The following is a 23154-nucleotide window of genomic DNA, read 5'->3' as shown; positions in this document are numbered from 1 at the left end:
GCTCCGGATTCTCCATGTTGGACCCAAACTGAGGAGCCCGGAGCTGCCACCGGGGGATCGGGGGGCTGGGGGCACCGGGAGAGCCGCTGCCTGGGCCCGGCCGCCCTCCGTGCAGGCCTCCTCCCTTCCCGGCCCGGGGAGGACAACGCGAGCAGGAGGAGGAGGAGGAGGTGCTGGTGCTGGTGGTGCTGGTGGCGGTGCTGCTGCTGGTGGGGGAGGGATGTGACCAGCTGTGGGAGCCGCGAGTCTCGGGGAGCCGGAGCCCGACGGGCCCCCGCCCAGGCCCCCCAGCCCAGCCCAGCCCGCCTGCGCGCTCGCCCTCCCGCCCGCCCGCCCGCGCGTCCTCCCGCCCAGCCAGCCCGGGGCCCGCGGGATTGTTAGATGGAACACGGCTCCATCATCACCCAGGCGCGGAGGGAAGACGCCCTGGTGCTCACCAAGCAAGGTAGGGGCGCAACTTCCCAAAACTTTGCGTCGCCGCCGCCCCCCCCCCCAACCCCGGGCGAGGAGGAGGAGGAGGAGGGGAGGGGGCGGGAGAATCCGGCGGGACCCGGGGGTGGCGCGCGCGCGGCGGCGGCGGCGGTGGTGGGGGCACGTGGGGGGGGACGACGACGGGAAGGTCGGTCAGTCCTGGCGCACCCGACCCCCCGTGGGGTGGTGGTGGTGTGTGTGTGGGGGGGATCTCGAGCCAGGCCTCGGGCTGCCAGCGCCCAGCGGGGAGGGTGTCATCCGCGCAGCTGTCACCCGCCGGGCCACCCCTCCCCTGCCCTCCCCTCCCCTCCCCCGCCGGGGGGGGGCGCGCGGCGCGCCAGGCCACCCGCGCGCGCGCCGCCCCCGCCCGAGCCGCGGGGATGGAGTGGTCACTTTTCCTCCTCCTCCTCCTCCCCACCGCCGCCACCGCCGCTGCGCGCCCGTCCCGGGGCCCGCGGGGAGGAGGAGGGGACGAGGCGGGGCGCGCGCAGGCGCTGGGGTGGGGTGGGGGGGTCCCGAGCTGCAACGCCGCCGCCGCCGGGACCGGAGTTCTTCCCACGCAGGCCCGGGGCGGGCGGTCGGTCGGCCGTGGTGGCGGGGCGCTCGGGAGGGGGGGACGACGACTCGGGACGAAGTTCACCGGCCCGAGGCGGGGGCGGCGGGAGGGGGGGAGAGGGGAAGGGGCCGGGCCGGGTCGCGGTCCCCCGGCTGGGCGCGGGACTCTTGGGCGGTTCGGCGGGAGCAAACAAGCCCGACCCCCCCACCCACCTCCACCCCGAGGTCCGGCGGGCCCGGAGCCCCTCCCTGCCCGGTGCGCTCCCCCGGGGGCCGCCGCTGCGCGCTCACACACACACACACACACACACACATGCACACACAGCCGCGTTTGTTTAGCCCGGGAGCGGTGTCCCTGGTTACATAATTCCTCGGATGGCAGTCGGACCCGGCGTGTTTTTGTTTTTTTGTTTTTCCCCTGAATCGCGCAGCCGAAAAAAGTGCGAGTTGTCTGTGGGCAGAGGCTGGCGACCCCCGCCTTCTTGGGGAGGTGGGGGGCGGGGAGAGAGGATCGGGATGGAGAAAACAGGGGTGTCGCAGGCTCTCTCTCTCTCTCTCTGGGGTGCGCTTGGGGACCGGAGCGAAGGCCTCGGCCTCCCGCGGGGGCGGGGAGGAGGTTGGGGGCCGGGAGGATGGAATCGCGGGGTTGTGGTCGCAGTGGGGGGGGGGGGTCTCCTGAAACTATTCCCGTCCCCTGCGTTTCGTCTGGCCTTGAGGATCGTGTCCAAAATAGCCGGTAGAAATTTCCGCCGAGTGTGAGGACTAGCATTGCGCCCCCCCCCCCCCCCCCCCCCGCGCGCCCTTTCCCCTTCTAGAGAACTCTCAGGACTGCGGTCACTTGGCTCCGAGGCCGAGGGGAAGAGCTCGCTCTGGGGACCACATCCCAAGCTGCTCTTCCTCGCCGACCGGGCATGAGAAAGGCCCGGGCCACAGTTGAGTAGACTGAGGAGGCCTTGGTCCTGGAAGGCTGCCAGCTGTGGGGCCTGGGTATGTTGATGACTATTTATCAGCGGGTCACTTTTTCCTGGGGTTCACTTTTCCAGGGAGTCTACCCAACTTGCCTAGCCCGGGGCAGAGCTGCCACCGTGGTGGTATCCCAGCCTCCCTGGCACTCCTTAGTAGGATGGGGGGTGGGAGAGACGAAGCTCTGCTTGCTCGGATCTGAGCCCCAGGAAGGCCCCTCCTCCTTGCCAGGGCCCCTGTTCTTGTCGCTGACCCAGCTGTGCGACCCAGCAGCAACTTGACCAAGCCTCTGCTCTGCCGCGCTGAGGACTGCAAAGGGCCTGTGTTGATAACTCACTGCCAGAGCCCTCCAGCTCCCTCCCTTCACAACCCCATCCCAGGAGAAGGACCCAAGCTTCAGACAGGGGTGCAGAGATCAGGATGGACCAGGACATAAGAGGAGGGGGACATAGGGATGAGCCGGGACTGGCGTGTGCTTCCTTCCACTCGGGGTCTCCTAGCGGTGGGTGTCCCCACGACGACGGTGGTGGTGACGGGGCCACGGCAGGGTAGGAGGAATCTGGACCGTGCTGTGGCAGGCGGCAGCTCAGAGCAAATCAGAGCCGAAGTCTGATCCAGCAGGATGAGTGACAGGCAGCAGGGAGCCGAGCAGCTGGTTTCCTGACAGTGTCAGGTTGCTGAGTGTGGGTTGATCTTCTTGGAGTTACGTTTTTGTTTTCTTCCTTTTTTATTTTGTATGTGGTTTGTGTCCTTCAGACTTCTCCCTGGAGGAATCTGAATTCTCCAGCCAGAATCAGCAGCCTCCTGGTCACACCCCCCCCCCCCCCCCCCCGTAATTTGATTGCATTCCAGGGGAAGGCATGCTTGCTTCTGGGCTGCTGGGGGCATCCAGCCGCCCAGCCAACTGAGTTGCGCATCATTTACAAACAGAACTTGCATCTGAAAACACACAGGAGTGGGAGGGAGCAAATGTCCTCCCCTCCTTTAGGAGTTCCTGCCCCTCACCCCGCCCCCAACCCTCATCTACCTTTGGAAGAGTGAAGGAGGACGGTGGAACAACAGTTTATTAGTGAGTTGATTTCCGGACAGAAACAAGTTGCTTCTAGCTTGGGTGGCCTCTTCTTAGTGAAGTTGTTTACCATTGCAGATTTCTTTCTTTCTTTCTTTTTTTTCCACTCTGTTCCCTGAGCTTTAAGGCTGCTGCCTCGTGTGTTGATGATTTCAGAATTACAGGAGGAGGGGAGGTAGAACAAAGTTGGCGAAAGCGTTGATGATAAAAGCATCAGAATTGGATCATCTTTCCAGGCCGATGGGAGATGTGGCTTCCCCGGTACAGCAAGGACTGGTTGTGTGTAGCATCAACAATAAAAGGATCCGTGTGGCGAGAATGGGCACCCGCTGCAGCCTCGCGTGAGGATGTCACCCAGATCCGCGGAGGTCGTGCCCAGCTTCGGGCTTAGGTGGGAGAAGGCAGGGAAGCAGGGCTCCGCCCTGTGATAGGCCAATGTGAGGTAGTGGGGCGGGGCCTCCTCGGCTCAGTAACCTATCAGATTTTGGGGAGGAGTCAGAAATGACTTGCTGTGGGCGAGACCCCGTGCTCAGTCTTGGAAGAATGACCTAAGCTTTGGATTGCTCTCCTCACATCTGGAACTGGGCGGGGTCTGGTAGCTAGTTGTCCTGAGGATTCTTCTCGAAGACTGCTTGCTGTCCCTAAAATGTGGAATGGTGACAAGCTTTTTATTAGATTTACTTTATGTGTGTGCGTGTTTGGCCTGCGTGTATGTCTGTGTACCACGTGGGGGCTTGGTGCCCCCGGAGGTCAGAAGAGGGCGTCTGATCCCCTGAAACTGGATGGAGTTCGAGAGTTGTGAACCGCCACGTGGGTGCTGGGAATTGAACCCAGGTCCCCTGAAAGAGCCGCAAGTGCGCCAATCCTCTGAGCCATCTCTCCAGCCCCATGGTGACAGGTTTTTCTTCTTCTTCTCCACAGAAGGGAGAAATCCTGCTCTTTTCCTTTAAGAGGCCAAGCAAACACCTTCCCTGCAGACAGGAAAGGCTTTGAAAGGAGTTCTGTTGGCACCTCTGGTGGGTAGGGCCTTCCTCGGCCGGCCTGCAGGCTGGGAGGTGACAGCCTCGGTCCTTCTCCGAGGTTCGCCTTGGGCTTTGGACTTCCCCCATCCTGGCATCGGTGGAATGAGGCCGAGGCCGTTTAGCGGGTGTTTGCTTCCACTGGAAGAGCCCCAGGGTGGTCCCTCTCCACAGCAGTTTGTAAATGTGCAGACCCTGAGGCTGGGCAGCCGACTTGGAGCGTCTGAGTGAAAAGTCCCTGCGGATAGAGAGGCGGTGGGTGAGTGAGTGAGTAGGCCTGTGTCCTTCCTCCCAGCTGGAGAAGGTGGGAAAGATAAACAAGGTGGCCGCTAGCTCTCGGCGAGGCCTTTCCAGTCAGCCTTTCAGTGAATTTTATTAAGAAGGGACATACTAGCTAAGCAGTGGTGGCGCCCGCCTTTAATCCCAGCACTCAGGAGGCAGAGGCAGGAGGATCTCTGTGAGTTCGGGGACAGCCAGGATTGTCACAAGGAGAAACCCTGTCTCAAGAAAATAAAAGTGTGTGTGTGTGTTGGGGGGGATACTAGACAAAGGCAAAGTGATGCTCCCAAGCTTTCTGTGGAGAAGGAATAGAAAAGTATAGGAAAACCAGACCCCATGGAAGTGTGAGTGGGGTGTGAGGTCTGGCAGAGCGTGTCCCCCTTCACTGTCTGCTGCCGGCGCTGAGGACCTGTGGGATGTTACCTTTATTTCTGTCTGGGACGTTTGATTCTTGGATTGGTGAAGAAGTGGGAGCAGCCGTGAGGTAGGGAAGTTAGTGTTTGTAGTTAGTCTTGTAGCAGCAAAACTGCGTGCTTCAGACTTGGGTTCAAATCCCTGCTCTTCTTATTTACGTTAGATCCTGGCAGTTGACTGGTGAAATGGGAGTAACGCTACCCATGTCTAACGCAGACGTCGTAGATGGGTGGTAAATGTCAGTCTTTCCTGAATGCATGCAGCTTGTCTGCCCTCTGTCCTCCTCCTCCATTCCCCCAAGGACACACTGTGTAAACAGTACCCAGTCATGTGGGCTCTGCTGCAGCAGACCAGGGCCCCAGGGTCAGGGGACACTGATGTGGAGGGGCTTGGGCCTCTGAGCCTTCCACAGCCTCCTGTAGAGTGCTTCTTGGCCTGTGTGACTTGGGGTGAGGCCTCAGCCATTCCAGCCGGTGCCTGAGCATCTGGGGTGGGGGTGGGGGGCTGGAGTCCTGTGCCTCCTGAGTCTCTGAAGTCCTGCTGAACCTTGGAAGCAGTTTGGCTTCTTAGAAGTGGGACTAACAGTAGCCACTGCTGTCTCCATTTGCCTTGGGAGGAAATGACCTCAGTGAGATTCGGACTTCTCTTAGGTACTCTTAAGAATGAGAAGATAGGGTTTGTAGAGAGGTAGGTACTTGTCTTGGAACCTGCTCTGGAGACCAGGTTGGTCTTGAACTCACAGAGATCCGCCTGCCTCTGCCTCCTGAGTGCTGGGATTAAAGGCTTGCGCTACCACCCAGCAAGAAGTAGATGTTCTTTTTCAATCCTGGCGTGATCGGACACTGGATGTCCTGGGAATTGAACCCGGCTCCTCTGGAACATCAGTCAGTGCTGTGCTCTTAATCACTGAGCCACCTCTCTTGTCTCTAAGAAGTAGATATTCCTAATCTTTGCCTTTATGGCTTTGGTCTGAGCGTCGAGCACCTTGAGAGCATGAAACTGCTTTTCATCATGTCTGTGTCTGAAGCTGGCCGGCTCTGAGATATCTGGGAATGACTGAGAGGAAATGTGTGGATGGGTCTCTGATTATGGGTCTCTCACCTGCTCAGCACTGAAAGCTGGTGCCCAGCTGGGATGTAGATGAACATGTAACAGGCAGATCTTAGGAAGAAACTAATAGAGATCAAAGGGGAGGCATGGATCTCTTTGGAATGGAAGACGGGAAGACTCAGAACCAGTAGACTAGGTTCCAGGATGAGCATCCAGCCCTTCAGGTTGGAGTGAGCCTTCATGGACACCTCTTTGAGCGGGGCTCCTGTGGTCATCACAGCCTCCCTCTGGGCAGAAGGGGTGTACGTTCTCTTTATTGGTTAGTTTTCCTACCAGTTAGCCTTGAACTTGATCTGAGTGGACTTGACATTTCCTTGCCCTTCCAGGGGCTCTTCACACACACACACACACACACACACACACACACACACACACCCCACACTGTTTTGTCTTCATCCTTGGTGGCAGTGGTGGTGAGCGTCTCTTCCTGCCTATGCTGGGATCACAGGGAGGGCCGCCACGTCCAGCCTGTTGAGCTTGCCCTTACCCGCTTACACTGTCCCCGGGGAGCAGACGTGGCTCCAGTCAGTCTCCACAGCCGTGGAGGGCCCCTCCTCCCTAGTGACTGAGAGGTGCGGGAGGCTGCGAGCTCAGACCTCTTGACTGGGGTTTGGTTTGGTTTTTGTTCTTGGAGTAAAACAAGTGGCCGAGTCCTACTCCTCCCAGGCCAGGGTCTGAACCGTCAGACGTGATGTGGACAGGGACCGGTGGGGTTGGGCCGAACGTCCTTCTAATCCCGGAAGGGGTTTAGAATTCTCTGGCCCTCAGCCAGGGACACACACATCAGAATCTCCTATGACACTTACTAAAAATACAGACCCCCCCACCCCCGACACAGACACCTGGGACCCACTGACTCAGAGCGCGGCAGGTGGGCCAGGCATGTGTGTTCCAAATGCTCCCCCTGATCCTGACAGGTGTCCTGGGAGAAGAGCCAGGAAGCTCGGCAGAGACGCCAACTGCTTGCTCAGCCCCGGGCAGATTCTCCTCAGGGTCCAGATTCACTGTGAGGAAGCCTGCGGTTTTTCTTAGAGTTTTCTGAGTGAGTGGACAGAGTGATTGTCCTTGCTTACTCAGTAATAGTCAACAGCCAGTGTTTACAGAACACCACTGTGGCCATGGTCCCGTGACTGGTTTTGTCTCTGCAACCTTAGGAGGTAGAAATGGAGGAAGAAGCTGCAGCCTCTCGCTTGGCCTGGGCTGTGGAAGCCGCCCTTGCCCAGGCCCCGCTCTTGTGTGTGGTGTCCTTGAAGTGCTCTGAAGCCACTTTCTCAAGGGAGGCCTTTCCCGTTGGCCTGAGGAGGAACCCAGAGCTACTAAGAACTGCTGAGGAACAGAAGGGCGTGTTCTTGTTGGCTGGGGTAGGGGAAGCAGGGGTGCCTGGGGGAGGGGCAGGGTCCTGGAAGTAGGCAGAACACGGACTGCGGGGCCAGACCCCGAGGAAGGAGAGCAGCCTCTGAGGATTTTGTGGAGTTCCAGGAAAAGCCGTTTCCCAGGCCTGCCCCTGTCCTGCTGGTTCTGCTGTGTGGCCTCTGAAGTCAATCTCAGTGGTGTCAAAATGTGAACATCCTGAGACTGAGGTACAACAAGTATGGACGTGCTCTGTTTCCTGATGCCTGGCAGCTGACAGGCAGCGTCCACTACAACAGAACACTCCAAAGCCCTGAAAATCCTCACCCTCTGAGTTAGTCCTCTTCCCATTTTATAGATGGAAAAACTGAGGCTCCTGACCACATGTAGTTTTCTTGTGCCAAAGCCAGAATTGTTCTGATTTTTGCTGGTGGAGATCCAACCCACTGAGCTTCCCCCCCCCTGCCCTCAGAGCCAGGGGCACCTTGGGTAGCCACTGCTGATCCAAGGCGCCCCCCCCCCGCCCCCCCCGCCCCCCCCCCCCCCCCCCCCCCGCTTGCTGCATCCTGAGCGTCCGCCCTGTTTGTGCCTGCTCCCCTGCTGTGTCCGTCAGCCTGAAACAGTGAAGGAGGGGGGGAGGACTGAGTTCTTCTTGGTTCTCTACAAAGCCCAGGAGTTCCACAAGTTGGGGCAGAGATCCCAGGTTAGCCCTGAACGGCCACTGAGGAGGTGTTTGCCCTGCTTGTCTGTTAGCTAGCCTCCCTCCCGTGAGCCTGCTCTGCCCCTCCTCAGAAGGAGGGGGCCACCATGGCTGCTCTGACATGACCTGGCAGTGTCCTCCCTGCTCTGGTTGGGCCTGTGTCCAGCAAGGTAGGACCCAGCCCTTACCGTCTTTGTGGATCCCGTTTCAGGTTTGTCCCTGCTGGCCCAGAACCTGCAACTTTGGGAGGGCCCCCCCCCCAACTCCAGCATACCTTTAAACTTTTTCCTAACTTATTTAATATTGAAGCTGCCTATAGTTCTTGCTCAATATTTCAATTAGAGGCCCCTTCGGAAATCAAGTTGCCTGGGAATCCTTGTTCCCAAAACCAAGATCTTCTCGAGAGAAGGTCCCTAAAATTGAGATCAGAGACCTTGAGAGGGCCAAGGCTGAGGCGGGGCTGTGAGGCATGCTAGCAGAAGCCCGACTCCTCCCTGAGACAGCCATAGGCCGAGGCAGGAGTTTGAAGCTAGCCTGAGCTACATGCCTCAAATGCGTACACCCAAAAGAAAGAAGAGAGGAGCCTTCCTGCCCAGGGGTGAGGAATGGAGCTGTAGGGTGAGGACTTACCAGAGCCCAGCGTCGGCCATGCCAGGGTGAGCCCAGCCCTGTGACGTGACCTGCCCGTGCGGTGAGAGTCACACATGGACTTTGTGTGCCGCCCGCCCGCCCTGTTAGCAGAAGGACACAGCTGCGGTTGGGCAGCCTGGGTGGAGAAGTGTGTGCCCTCCCCGAGTCTGCGGTGGTCTCTGCTTGTGCGGCCTCCCGGCCCACTCACCTGCTGGTCCAAGGAGTCCTTCCATACACCTGGCGCTTCAGAGCCTGCCCTTGGCCAAGGCACCGATGCCTCTGGGAGAGGCTGACAACCTGGGAGGACTTCTCTCCACAGGGAGCTCCAATCAGATGTGGCTTGGCTGCAGGGCCCAGGCAGCAGGCCAAGAAGGGCCGGAAATGCTCCAAATCTCTCCTTCCTCCGACAGCCAAGGGAGGGAGGCTGCCCAGAGAGGCCATTTTATAGTGAGAGCCAGCCCTGCCCCCTGCTCTGGGGGGATGAGACTGGGGGGGCGGTACTTGGGGGTGTTGGGGAGAGTGAGCCAAGAGAGCATCCTGTATGTGAATGATGGTCTTGTTACATTCCCATAGCTCAAGGAGTTGCCTTCGGCCCAGTGCGGGGCTGTGTGGATTTCCTGTGAGGCGTTCCTTGACTGGGATACAGACCTGTGTTGTTGGCAACCGTGATATCCGAACCTGACCTTCAGAAGGTTAAAACTAATGCCATCCCGGTCAGGCCAGGGTTCGTCTGTACGTGTGCACGCATGTGTGCAGACACATGCTTCTTACTGAGGCTGTGGGGTGCGCAAGGACCGCGTTCATGTCGGGTGTTGCTTGTCACGCTCAGGGTACCGTTTAGGGCAGCTGGAGTGGGAAAGAACTGTTTTGGTGGACTGGGGAGTAGGTGGGGGGAGGATTTCTCCCAGGCCCTCATCCCTCATCTGACCTTGAACTTGAACCATAGGGTGGGGGTAGGAAGGCCCTACATCCCCTGCTGCTGGGATTCTGGAACGACCCATGCCACCCCTGGTCAGTGATTCATCTTGAGACCTACAAACCAGGCCCAGGCTGTTGCCAGTTAGTGTAGCTGTTAGTTTTAGAGGCTGTCCAGGACCTTACTCATACATTCTGTTTATCCTGAGTGAGGTCTTGCTGCTGTCCCAACTTAGAGCTAAGGAAACCAAGGCTGCATGGTTGAATCAGGAGCGGGCAGAACCTGGAGCCCAGCCCAGACGGTCCCAAGTCGGGGACACCTCCCTGGCTGCTGCTCTCCAGAGTCTGCCTCAGTAGGAAGACAGGGCGCTGGCTTCTAGTCTCCTCCCCTGCTCTTCCTTATGCTTAGGGCTGGCTCCCCCATTGTGCCTTTGTGGACATCCAGAGGTTTGGGGCGCGTGGAGCAAGTATGTATCAGCAGGCAGGATCCATAGAGAGGGTGTGGCTGGGGGAGGGCGGGGTGGGGTGGAGGAGGAGGGTGAGCAGCATTCGGTGGGGATCTACCTTCCTTGTCAGGGATACTGTGCACTGTAAAATCCCTTCAGCCCTGAGCGGTCTTGTGCCTGCCCGTGTTCCTCTCCTGGGGAGGTGGACTAGTGTCCACCCCACGATGAACTGGTCGGGAGAATGGCCTGCACCCTGCCCGTCAGGGCTGCAGCGCAGAGTGTGGAGTCTAAGGAGCCAACGAAAGATTCTCTGTGCTTGGGAGGGATGGGAACTGCGTCTCACTGACCTGCCCAAGGACACTGAAGAGGGGGGGGGGCGGACGGACGGACATGGGGGCTCCAGACGGATCGCTCACCAGTTCATCCTGGGGCAGAAAAGCCTAGTAGTGCTGCTGCAAGGACTCTTGGGAAATGCCTGAGAGCCTTGGCTCTGGGTTCAAATTCTGACTCGGCTGCCGTATCACCACATGACACCCCACTCCTACCCCCCCCCCAGGAGGGAAACTGCAAACTGGGGGGGGGGCAGGACCTACAAATGGATTTCTAGTGAGAATTCAGTGAGGTGGTGACGCATGGCTCTGGTGCTGTGTGAACGTGGCTGGGGCCCGGAAAGCCTCCCTCGGGCACTAGGCTCCTCTGGAGCCACCTTCTTGCCTCACAGGGAGGCACTCTGTCTCTAGTGCTCTGGGATATGACAGCAGAGTGGAGGCTTCTCCCAGGACCCAGCTCTGTGGGAGCCGCAGGGCCTTGGAGTCAGTCAGTCGGAGGGATTATCAAACACCTGCCAGGCAGGGGCCAACTGTAACAGGCGAGGAGGCCTTTGTTAGTCCTGAGGGGAAGCGACCGGCCGTGGTGGGGAGGCTGAATTCAGCCCGATGACCCTGAGGAGTAGTGTCTGCTGCTATGAAGTGGGCCTGTGAGAGGAAGACGCTAGGCCAGCCTCACAGTATGGGTGTGGGGCGTTTGCCCTGAGAGCCTGCTCTCAAGGTCAGTGTGTTTGTGACCTCTCGAAATGGCAGCGGCTGTTGGTCACTCTGCTTTGGAGAAGCCTCTCCTCTGCCCTGCAAAGTTCAAGGTCCCTGCTTAGGCCTGGGAAGCTGGTGTGTCTGTTGGGCCTCTCTGGCCCCGGCCAGCTGCCTCTTTTACCCTCGCCTGTCGGGGTCACTCGGCCTTCACAGTTCCTGTCACCACGCTAAGATGGGGAGCACATTTCTGATGTGGCCTCTCTTCAGGAAAGGCCTGGGTTGTGCGGCCTTTTAAGAAAGCCTCTGTGCCTGGGTTAAGCTTCCAGTTGTGGTTGTGTGTGTGTGAAGAAACCATAACCAAAGGCTTTGTGTCTGCGTTGTCCTGAGTCCCTGAAAGTGGGGTTTAATGTGGGCCAGCAGGCAGGTCGGTCAGCAGCTCCTTCCCTCTGGCTTCTGCAGAGATGGCTAAGAAGTGTCTGGAGGGTGGTCCTTTCCGAGGAATCAACTACTTAGCCCGCCGCTGCCGCCATCGTTACACACTGGGCCTCGCTTTGAATTTGGTCTTTGAGAAGGTTTTGGCAGAAGTAGTTCACAGCAAAATGCCCCAAGAAACCTTGGTTCTTCCTAAGTAGCCAGGAGGTTGCAAGTGATGCCAAAGGGGCCAGTCAGCAAGATGGTCCAGTCCGGTGCTGCTCGCCGTCCTGCAGGCCTCACGGCCTGGAGTCCACACACAGGTGGGAGGGACTCCATAAACATTTGTCCTCTGACTTCACAGCTTTTAAAAGTGATGCCCAGATTTCCAGGCCATTTCCTGGAAAGGCTCGGCTGCTTTCAGAGAGGTCCCCAGGGCCATAACCCAGAAGGGGGAGAGAACTCTGCCTCCCCCGCTAGGGAAGCCCTGGCTGTCGGGGTGAGAGCAGCGCTCTGCTGCTGATCCCCACTTCACTGTAGCCTGCTGTCCAGGGAACGGCTTGGTTTTTCTCTCCTCTTCCCCGTGGTCTCAGGCAGCCAGGTCGGGCTCTGCCGTCACCTACTCCCTAAGGGACCTCCCTCCAGCAGGAGCTGCGGGAGCAGGAGATGCCCATGGGTGGCCTACACCGCCATGTTTCCCCTCCCCTAAGAAGAGCATAGGGAAACTCTGGGGGTTCACGGTTTGTTTGGCTTTCCCTCACAGAGGCGCCAGGACCTGTGGCTGGGGACTATTCCATAACTGGTTGTACAGCGCCACCTCCTGGCCACAGTGCCCTGCACAGCGGCTCCTTGTTTGCGTAACAGCAGAGCCGTTTCTGGAGTCAGGGAACTTGCAGAGGAAAGATCTGAAGCCCATTTGGGTCCTGTAATGCCCTTTGCTTTGTATCAGTTCGGTCTTTCTGGGGCTGCATTGGCAAGCTTCTCATTAAAGCGGCTTTGTATTTCCAAAGCCCAGATGGCCAAGGTAGGGCAGAACAGCTGTCTGGGGAGCAGAGGCCTCAGTCTAAGACGGAAGGTTTTGCAAGGTGTGCATGACCTACGGTCTTAATCCCGTTTTCCACCCAGCTCCCTGGAGTGGGAGAGGAGGAGAGTGGGTAGGCAGTGAAATATTAGGGAAAAGGCTAGATCATGAGACGGAAACAGATACAGAAAACTAGCATGCTGCCTTCCTGAGCTGTGGCTTGGGGGAGGGAATTCCTTTTTGTTGTTGTTGTTCAGTGTGTGTGCGCGCGCGCACAGGCAAACACCACGAGGACAACTTGCAGGTGTTCTTTCTTCCCAACGTGGCGGCGTCACTCAGGTTGTCAGGCTCGGTGGTAGGCACCTTACCCACTGACCCCTCAACCAACTCCTTTTGGGCAACTTCTGGGGTTCTAGGCAACTTGGGCTCAGATCTGTTGCCGCTGATCAGGGTCTAAAGAAGCCAGCATGGAGCTGAATCACGGCGCCACCGACTCCTAGGTTACTCTCTTTCCTACAACTGGTAGTTTTCCTACAGGCTGGATCGGGAGAACTTAGGGCCTCGGGTTTGTTTGGCCTCTGGATCATGGAATACCCGGTCCATCTTGATACCCTCGAGACCCACCACAGTATGAAGATAAACCCTGTGCAGCTCAGGTCTCCCATTCCCAAACAGAGTGGGGAGCTCTGCTGTCTCCTCATTCAAGGGAGGATGCTGGGAAGCACACATTTCATCGTTACTGTATGAGTGAGCAGCGTGCACTGTGCTCCAGCAGAGCCTGGACCGGAGGGGGTGTGGGCATTGGGCGGCTGCTGGCAGAGACTGGTGCCGCCCTGGCTGACGGCCTTGTTGCTTCTTCCTCTCTAGGCCTAGTCTCCAAGTCCTCTCCTAAGAAGCCACGTGGCCGGAACATCTTCAAGGCGCTTTTCTGCTGTTTTCAGACCCAGCATGTTGTCCAGTCAGGCTCTCCCGCCGAGCTCACATACAAGGAGGAGACAAACACCATTGCTAAGGTAGCAGGCTGGGGTGGCCATTCTGGCCTGGTCTGGAGCCGTGAAGATCCCTGGCCCAAAGGCCCTTCCTCCCTTCCCTTGGTAACCTGTCTCCTTTCTGATAGTTCTCGTCTGTGGGGTGGGCTGTTGAGATGGTGCAGATTCCAGGACCCCTGAAAGATGCCTTGCAGATATAGAAACTGAGGTCCATGGATATACTAAGTGTACCCCACGTTAACCATGGATAGTGGTGAGATTAGAACCCAAGTCTCTGGCTCTGAAAACTGTCTTCTGAGTGAGTTTCTTTGTAGAAACCAAGGAATTAAAAAGGCCCATGCTCTTAGTAACCACGATAGCATCCAGCTCTCAGGAGGCAGAGACAGGTGGATCTGAGTTCAAAGCCAGCCTGATCTACATAGCAAGTTTCAGGCCAGTCTGAGCTACATAGTGAGACCCTTTCTCAATACAAAACAGCAACAAACCAACCAACCCTGCCAGCACTGTGAGCCACTTGGAAGCGTGTGACTAGAAGGCTAGCGTTCCAGTCCCAAGAAACAAGATAGGATTCTCCTCTACACGCCAGTGGTGGCGCTGTACACACGAGGATCATGCAGAACTCTTTCATTGAGTGAAGGAATGGTTAGGTAAATACAACCCAACAGTATTACAAAGCAGTTAATTTTTATGGTGCATTCTTAGTAACATTAAGAGATACTGGGATGGGGCTGGAGAGATGGCTCAGCGGTTAAGAGCACTGGCTAGGGCTGGGCAGTGGTGGCGCACGCCTTTAATCCGTCTTCCAGGAAAGGCGCAAAGCTATACAGAGAAACCCGTCTGAAAAAAAAAAAAAAGAGCACTGGCTGTTCTTCCAGAGGACCTGGATTCAATACCCAGCACCCACATGGCAGCTCACACAGACATACACACAGGCCAAACACCAATGCACATAAAATAAAAATAAATTATTTTTAAAAGGAAGAAAGAAAAATACTGGGACTTACTGGGACTAGAGAGATGGCCCAGAGGTTAAGAGCACTGGCTGTTCTTTCAGAGGACCTGAGTTCAATTCCCAGCAACCACATGGTGGCTCCCAACCATCTGTAATGAGAGCTGGTGCCCTCTTCTGGTGCAGGCAGAACACTGTGTACATAATAAATAAATAATCTAGAAAAAGAAAAAAATACTTATCTGGGTCTGGTGCGGTGGCTCAGAGGTTAAGAGCACTGGCTGTTCTTCCAGAGGTCCTGTGTTCAGTTCCCAGCAACGACATGGTGGCTCACAGCCATCTGTAATGGGATCTGATGCCCTCTTCCAGCCTGCAGGCATACATTCAGACAGCACACTCATACCTAAAAAAGTACATAAATAAATAAAGTTAAAAAAAATACTTACCTGCACAGTTAAATCAGAATGTAAAATCACATATTCCCATGGGGAGTGCCAGCCTGTACTTGAAACATGCTCACATGACAGACAACCTTAGGTTTTTAAGTTCAGAGTCTTACTTTTTTTTTTTTTTTTGGTTTTTCGAGACAGGGTTTCTCTGCGTAGCTTTGCGCCTTTCCTGGAGCTCACTTGGTAGCCCAGGCTGGCCTTGAACTCACAGAGATCCACCTGGCTCTGCCTCCCGAGTGCTGGGATTAAAGGCGTGCGCCACCACCGCCCGGCGAGTCTTACTTTTTTTTTCTCCAAGATTTACATTAGGAACGCTTAGTACACTTTATAACGTGTGCAATGCTGTCTCTGGGATCTCTATCAGTCTCCCTTCATAGTCTCAGGCAGCCCAGTAGTGCTTTATGCTGGTGCGCTCAGTATTTCAGCAGCCCCCCCCCCATGACTTGGGCCCCACGGAGACAAGAGGACACACACATTCTTAGCCAGAAGTTAGGTGTAAGGGACGAAGTGGAGGTCAGCCGCGGAGAGCAGTTCAGATTGAGTCCCTGCGGTTCCGTCTTCACTTTGTGGAGAGGAGGCCTTCCCCGTTCCTGCCCAGCTCCCAGGAAGGGATCTTTGGACGTGAGGAGCTGCTAGGTGGCTGGGTCTCGGTTGGCAGGAGCAGTGGCTGGGTGACAGCGGTGGCGTTGACAGCGGGTACTAACCCCCTCCTCTCTCTCTCCTCCAGTCGGATCTGCTACAATGTCTCCAGTACCAGTTTTATCAGGTATGTCCATCTGGCTGACCCTGGCAGGCGGGCGGTCACCTCCCCACCCTGGGAAGCTGTGTGTGCCGAGTATCTGCCCAGGGCCCCGTAATGCTGTGGGGGAAGCCGCGGGTCCTCTTGTTTCTGCTGTGTATCCCACACCAACCCCGACCGGCACCAAAGGCTCCCGCTGCTTTAACCGTCTCCTAAGGCCCAAACCGACCCTGCTGCCCGTTTCCTGCCTTGAAGCAGGGCCTTCCTGGGTTGGTAATTCTGTCTCCAGACAGCCTGGTTCTTCTAGCTTTCTGCTCAGGGGAATGGTGGGCTTGCCTCTTGGTGGGCATGTCTCAGCAGCCGGCCTCTGGTTTTAGATCCCTGGGACCCGCCTGCTCCCAGAGGTGACAGAGCAAGATCAAGGAAGAATCTGTGTGGTCATCGACCTGGATGAAACCCTTGTGCATAGTTCCTTTAAGGTAAGTCCACACGCAGCCCTCCTGACCCAGGACTGTGTGAACCGCACAACAAGTGCTGTGAGGTGGCCTGCAGGGGAAGCGGAAGTGACGGGGTAAGGAGCCAGGCCTGGAGTCAGATATCCAGAGGCCATACCGAAGAGTGTTAACCTACCAAACACACACACACACACACACATACACACACACACAGACACACACACACGCACATGCACATGCACGCACACATACATACACACACACACATGCACACACACATACACACACGCACACACATACCCACACATACTCGCACATGCACACACACATACATACACACACACACACACACACACACACGCATGCACACATGCACGCACACGCACACACGCAGCCATCTCCACTTAGCATGGAGAGAGTAGGTGAATCGGTTCTGGCACATCTGCTTTCCTCACCAGTATGTTTCTTAACTCAAGAGAGCCTTAAATGGGGTGTGGAGGCACTTCCACAATCCCACTTGGGAAACTGAGGCAGGAAAATTACAAGTTTCAGGATAATCTGAGCTGCCACAGTAAGAGGCTGTCTTGAAAAAAGCTAGGCATACAGTGGTGCATGCCTGTAAGTCCTTGGCTCATGGGAGCATGAATTAGAGGCTAGCCTGGACTAGCAAGACCCTATCTCAGATAGAAGCCCTGGACCTTATCTCCGCTGGAATTGGGCAGGTTGGGCAGATGGAGCTCCTTCATCGGGTGCTGGCCAGGACCCGCTTAGTGGGCTGGGGGGGGGGGGGTCCTTCCTGTCAGCTGCCATCCTGAGTCCGTTGACTTCTGCTTTCCAGCCAATCAACAACGCTGACTTCATAGTACCTGTGGAGATTGAGGGAACCACTCACCAGGTGAGCTGTCTGCCAGGCCGCCTGGCCTGTGAGACCGGTTCCTTTCCTTTTCTCCGGCCTCTCCTGTTTGGTTAGTGGCTAGACACTGTGGCTCTCATCTGAATATCCTCTAGCGATTCTCCACTGCTCTTGCTCTCTGTAGTCAGACTGTGAGAACGGTCTTTAAGACCGAGTCTCTTACTTAGTCTTGGCTGTCCTGGAACTTGCTGCGTAGACCAGGCTGGCCTCGAACTCACTAAGATCCTCCTGCCTCTGCCTCATAATAGTTATCATAGCCATCATTTCTTTTCTTAATTTTTTTTTTTTTGTAATGTGCATGGTGTTTTGCCTTCTTATACATCTGTGTGAGGGTGTTAGGTCCCCTGGAACTGAAGTGACAGACAGTTGTGAGCTGCCATGTAGGTGCCAGGAATTGAACCCACGTCCTCTGGAAGGGCAGCCAGTGCTCTAACCACTGAACCATCTCTCCAGCCCTATGGCTGTCGTTTCTTAATCACCACCCCTGCCAAAGTGGACAGAAGCCTCGTTTTTTATACAGTACTGTTAGGATTTACTCTTTAAATTCCTTGGTAACGGCGTCTCTGCCTGTAAGAGGCAGGAAACCAAGAGCTGCTATTCCCGGCCTGGGGGGCTCCTCCACGCACCCATAGCTCAGGCCTCTCTGATGCCCGCCTTCCCTGACTTCTGCCCTCTGGGTTTTTACGTCTGGGTTCTCTAAGTGCTCAGGACGCATCTGCCGAAGCCCAAGACCAGGCTCTAGCAGTGCATGCCCAGCTCTGTCTGGGGCTAAGGCTCATGCAGCGTGGGTGATCAGAGACCATGTGCTCAGAACCACGGCCCAGACAGTTGACCTGACGATCAGGGACCATTGGTGCTGATGTCATAGCAAGCATGACACCTGTTTTCAGGGGCTGGTCACGTAGTTAGTTATGCACAGGGAAAGTACACCTTGAGGCCTTCGTGGTTTGTCGTCGTTGTAATCCATCTCCCGTTGCAGGCTACTGTACCACAGCCACAAAGCTGGGTGCTCTGCTAAGCCCATCATCCCTTGCAGTCTAGTCAAGGAAGTAGAAATGTACAGACTTCATGGGACACGCCTTCAAATAGGCAGATCCGGGCGGGCGGGGCACTCCTGGTTAATAGAGGCGTGGATTAACGAGTGGTGGAATTTAAGGGGAGGAAGACAGCCTGCCCAGTGTGGAGCTGAGAAAAGAATGGGGAGGAAAGGCCATGTTGGATGCGTAACGGTTGAGGACAGGGCTTGGTTGTGAAGCGGAGGGACAGCAGGGTGGTTAGAATCATTTGTGGCTGTATGAAGGGTTCCTGCTGCTAAACTGGGGGGGGGGGGGTCTCCCAGTGAATTGGTGGCTAACTCGGGCTGGGAGGAAATCGCGGCAGCACGCTGTGCTGGGGTGTGTGTTCACAGAAGGAACTTTAGGAAATGCACGGGAGGGCACTAATGGAAACTGAGGCAGGAAGGGAAGGTTGTAGACGGTGTGTGTGTGTGTGTGTGTGTGTGTGAGAGAGAGAGAGAGAGAGAGAGAGAGAGAGAGAGAGAGAGAGAGAGAGAGAGAGAGCACCTGAGGAGCTTGAAAGAGCCATGCAAGCGAGGTCCTCAGAGGGCGCCCTTCCTTCTGGGTGGTGTTCACAGAAGCCCCTGGGAGGCATGTGTTCGAGGAAGTATCGGGGTCCTTGCCAGATGGGGGTCCGCACAGGCCGTCCTGCCGGAATCCAGACCCGAAGCGGCTATGGAGGCTGTGGCTGGATTCAAGTAATCCAGGATAGGCTGTTTCCATCCGTGAGGCCTATTCTTGATTACTTGTTTCTGGAGGCAGCTAATGATCCACCCCTGGGTGACGATGGCTCCCGGGACACCGTGTGCTCTCCGGGCTGGCAGTTGAGGATTGGGCCTGGTGAGCCAGCCCAAGTCTGGTTGGAACCATCCTTGGTGGGGCAGAGGTTCCCAGGGTCCTGGCATGAGCACCCAGGCCTGATTGCGTCTCTGTGTCGGTGGGAAGGTAGCTGGTGCTGCCTCCTCTGGCCTCGTGGGGCACCTCCACCCCTCCAACCGTCCTCTCTGCTTCTCCAGGTATATGTACTCAAGAGGCCTTACGTTGATGAGTTCCTGAGACGGATGGGGGAGCTCTTTGAATGCGTGCTCTTCACTGCCAGCCTGGCCAAGGTACCTGACGGCGGGATGAGGGAAAGAACAGGGGCACCTGTGGCACCCCAAGGGACCCAGCGCCCCATCCGAGCTAAGGCCTCTTTTCCTCTTCCAGTATGCCGACCCCGTGACAGACCTCCTGGACCGCTGTGGGGTGTTCCGGGCCCGGCTGTTCCGGGAGTCTTGTGTGTTCCACCAGGGCTGCTACGTCAAGGACCTGAGCCGCCTGGGCAGGGACCTGAGGAAAACCCTCATCCTGGACAACTCGCCCGCATCTTATATCTTCCACCCGGAGAATGCAGTGAGTGGGTCCAGATCGGCCCCCGGGCCTCGGGCTGGGACGAGGGCTTCTCCACAGTGCGCTGGCCAGGAAAGGAAGAGTCAGGCTAACGTCGCCTCTCCCCTGTCCCAGGTGCCTGTGCAGTCCTGGTTTGACGACATGGCAGATACAGAGTTGCTGAACCTAATTCCCATCTTCGAGGAGCTGAGCGGAGCCGACGACGTCTACACCAGCCTCGGGCAGCTGCGGGCCCCTTAGCCCTCTTGGTTCCAAGAAACGGCCATCCCAGTAGGGGACCTGGCTACACTGTGCCTTTCTGATCAGCCTGACTGACCTAGCCGAGAAGCTGGAGCATTTGCCCAAAGGGTCTGGAAGTAGCTGGAAAGCGGTTGACGAACTTGAGGACAGGTTAGGTGCAGAGCAGGCCAATGAGACCTATCCAGAGCCGTCTGCACCCTGTGTTTGGTGCCCAGGAGAGTGAGTGAGTGAGTGTGTGTACGCGCGAGTGCGTGCGTGCGTGCGCCTGTGCCCATCCAGTGAACTATGGCCCAGGGTGTCCAGTGTTCCGTAGGGGAGAAGCTGGTCCATCATCTCCTTCACTGCCCCGACCATGAGCTGTTGAGCCCTACAGTGATGGAGACTATTGCAGGCACTCTTGCCAAACCATGGCCTTCCTCAACTTCACAAGGCCGGTGCCAAGGAGAAAGGAGAAGCCAGAGGCTGTCTTGGATGCCCAAGGCGCACACCTTTCTGAAAACATAAAATACTAGCCAGCAGCTGCAGACATACCCAGGAAGATGAGAGTGTGTTTGCAGAACCGGTACTCAAAATCGCCAGGGCCTGCGGCCCCCAGGCTGCATCTGGCTCTAGAGTACCTGCACGGGCCTGCTGTCTCCCAGGCTCCAGCACCAAGTCAGCCTTCTCATTCCCTAGCCATAGTCTCACTCCCACGGGGAAGGAGGTCTTCTCCCTGCCCTGGACGAGGACAGAGCACTGATTGCTGTTCTTCTAACTCTTTAAAATTCTCTTTCTAAACATGGAGTGGTGGGCCTGGTTTGTATCCGGCCGAGCTGCAGGCCTGGGCCTCAGATGCACGTGGACGGTGCTAGGGTGCGGGGAAACACAGATGTCCAAAGCAGAGTGCGTGGCTCCTTGCTGGTAGATCCTGAAAGTCTGCTCTTCAGGGATGCTGTGCTGGTGCTGATGCAGACATTAGCTCCAGAGGATGGGGGCGGTTGCTAGGCTGCTCCTGCCCTCCCGGTTCCCTGGGTAGGGCTCTTTTGTATCGCATTGTGTCTTCCCTGGTATCCTGCCCTGTTGTCTGGCCTCATCTAGCCTTTATCCTTCCTGGCTGTCTTCTCTTCCTCCCCAGGGCTTTGGGAGAACTGCTTTCCTAGGACTGAGGGGGAAAAGCAGGTCTTGCTGTCACTGGTTTGCCAAATGGGCAGATGGCTCTTGCCTCTGGTGGCTCTAGGACTGAGTGAGGTCTTCACAGACCTGCACTCTGGGCGGGGGGGTCTCTAAATTTTCTATCTTCAATGCTTTAAAGTGAGTCGCAGAAAGGAAGTTTCCCCAGAACGCAGACAAGAGGAAAGTGCTGAAGTGATAGGAGCACGAGGCCCGGAGGCGCCCCGCCTCAGCCTTACTGCCTTAATTGAGTCCTGCCCCCGGGGCGGGGCCGGGTTCTCCTCCCTCTCTGAGCTGGTTGGAGTTCCCAGCCCCATCTCTGCTTTCCCTGGAGGCAGGTGCCAGCATTTGTGAACTGTGCCAGGTGTGGTCACCGCCCCACTCAGGAGTCATACAATAGTTTTTTAGTTTCCACACACTAGGGCCTGCCTCAGGAACGAACAGGTTTCCAGAAGTCGGCTGAGTGGGAGCTTCCTGTCTGGCATCCATCCAGCCCTGCGCAGTCTCCTTCGTCCTGGCTGTGGAGCTTGGTGACACACAGAACGGGCTCCCCAGCTCAGGCCCGGCTCCCCAGCTCAGGCCCGGCTCCCCAGCATCCTTGGCTGGTGCCTGAGGGCTTCTCTGGCAAGGTGATGGGTGGCATAGGGCTCCAGGTGCTAGCCAGGAACACTGGAGCTTGGTTGTGGCTTCTGATGCAGGTCCTGGTCTCACTGCCACCCTGATATTGCAGGAGGGGGGTCCTCGCAAGGCCTGCTCTGAGGGCTAGTCCTGACTAAGCAATAAGAGCCTCGGAGTTCTGACTGTCGAGGTCCTTGTCTGTGTCTCCCACGTTTTACCATGTAGAGGAAGAGCCTGGGCTCAGCCCTTGCTGGAGTCTGGTCCATGACCAGAACCCAGTGTGGCTCCATGGGCGAGCCCTGCTGCTTCTACAGAAGCCACAGCCTTCTGGGCCCGTCTGTCCCCAGAATCTCTCCTGCCACCGGTACTTCCTGTAGAGATGCCACCCCCCCTTTCCAAACCTAAACAGGACCTGCCCTGCTTGCTAGTTCCACGTCTTAGGGGCAAGTGATGGTCGGGGGTGCCTCTCAGAAGCTCAGGCAGGCATAGAGAAGGGCAAGGCTGGAGGGAGCCAGCTCCTCCTGGAGTCTGTCACCGGGCTTGCCACCAACCTTCCCGCTGCAGACTAGTCTTCAGGAGTCAGTAGACCACCTGGCCTGGGGCCAGCACCTGCTCAAGCCATGCCAGGAATCTGCCCACCTGCCAGGTTCAGCTCCTCACGGTGCCTCTTCAGGGACACAGTGTGTCTCTCTGATTGGGCTTCTAAATCAAAAGCCTGATGTTCGTGTCCCTCTTATAGGGGGAGCCTTGGACACAGGACCAGTTTGATAAAGGGCCAGGTAAGGGTTTCCACTCTGCACATTGTAGAGGGGACACTGTAGGCCCGAGGGTCCCGGATTAAAGAGGTTGGGTGAAGTTGCCTTCATTTAACCGGGGACCTGTTTCACTCCCTCCTGCCTCCCAAAGATTTCTGTGTACATGTGTAAACAGTGGCTCAGAAAAAGCTTTGTACTAAAAGCCTGGGACTCTCCAGGCAGCCGTGCCTGGAAATGGATCCCCTGCGATCCCGTGCCCTGCCCTGCCCTGTTCCAGAGGCCTCTTAGTGGGGCAGCCTGATCACGGCTGTCCTGCACCCAGTGTGTGAGAACGGTCACCCTGTTTCTCCTTTGGGCTGCTTAACCACGGCTACCTTTCAGTTCTTTCTTTTTTTTTTTTATACCTTAGTTTTATCTTTTTTTTTCAGACAGGGTTTCATGAATGGCAGGTGTTTGAACTCACTGTTTAGCCAAGGATGATCTTGAACTTCTGCTCCTCTGCCTCCCCCTCCCGAATGCTGGGATCACAGGTGTGACCACCGTGCTGGCTCATGGGGGACCGGTGACAACCCGGGGCTGCGTGTGTGCGTGCTAGGCCAGCACCGCCGCCGCCGCCGCCCAAGCTCCATCCTCAGCTCCCCTTTTCTCGTTTTAGAAAACACCGTTAGTAAATACCCAGGGAGAAGAGGTAACAAGTCCGGCCACCTGGCCGGCCCCCGCTCCTCTAGTGCAGGGTCGGCTCCTGGGACGGCCCCTCTCAGGCTGGTGATGTTCTTTGCCTGTCATTACCCCAGATTTGCCTATTTACCCTTCTAAGATGCCATTTGGAGGGGAGGGGTCCGCGTCCCACTGTGACTGGGCTATGGGATCCTTGACCCACCTTGCTTCATGATTTGATACATTTGTTGTATTCAAAAACTTGAAATGTAGGATGCCATTAAGAGTCTGTTTATATTTTTGGAATATTTGTATTACTTACTGTTAGTTAATAAAGGCTGGTTTTCAGACCTGTGCAGGCGTGGGGGCTGTCTTCCTTCCTGGCCACTGCTCGTGCTGTGGCCCACGGCTTCCGTCCT

The 23154-nt window shown here is 56.7% G+C and overlaps 1 protein-coding gene and 1 long non-coding RNA gene across 4 annotated transcripts; one reads left to right on the top strand and one right to left on the bottom strand.

Moving 5' to 3' along the window:
* The first annotated feature begins 36 nt into the window (after positions 1 to 36).
* Ctdsp2 (CTD small phosphatase 2) lies at positions 37 to 23089 on the top strand. Of its 3 annotated transcripts, none has more exons than XM_006973321.4 (8): positions 37 to 445; positions 13246 to 13391; positions 15493 to 15531; positions 15882 to 15983; positions 16798 to 16854; positions 18944 to 19036; positions 19134 to 19319; positions 19431 to 23089. In XM_006973321.4, the coding sequence occupies exons 1-8, from the start codon at positions 382 to 384 to the stop codon at positions 19554 to 19556; spliced, it is 813 nt and encodes a 270-aa protein (XP_006973383.1). In that variant the 5' UTR covers positions 37 to 381; the 3' UTR covers positions 19557 to 23089. The 3 variants fall into 3 exon arrangements, with proteins under 3 accessions (XP_006973383.1, XP_042119258.1, XP_076410254.1); XM_042263324.2 differs by lacking the exon at positions 37 to 445 and adding an exon at positions 2919 to 3714; XM_076554139.1 differs by lacking the exon at positions 37 to 445 and adding an exon at positions 10885 to 11680.
* LOC121823692 (uncharacterized) lies at positions 3036 to 9039 on the bottom strand. Its single transcript, XR_006065225.2, has 2 exons — positions 8769 to 9039; positions 3036 to 4315 (listed from the first exon to the last, which is right to left on the bottom strand). It is a non-coding gene; the product is annotated as an uncharacterized LOC121823692 (long non-coding RNA).
* Positions 23090 to 23154: the final 65 nt, after the last annotated feature.

Source organism: Peromyscus maniculatus, chromosome 18 (genome assembly GCF_049852395.1).
Source record: "Peromyscus maniculatus bairdii isolate BWxNUB_F1_BW_parent chromosome 18, HU_Pman_BW_mat_3.1, whole genome shotgun sequence".
In the NCBI taxonomy this organism is placed as follows: Eukaryota; Metazoa; Chordata; class Mammalia; order Rodentia; family Cricetidae; genus Peromyscus; species Peromyscus maniculatus.
This window is presented reverse-complemented; position numbering and strand designations above follow the sequence as displayed.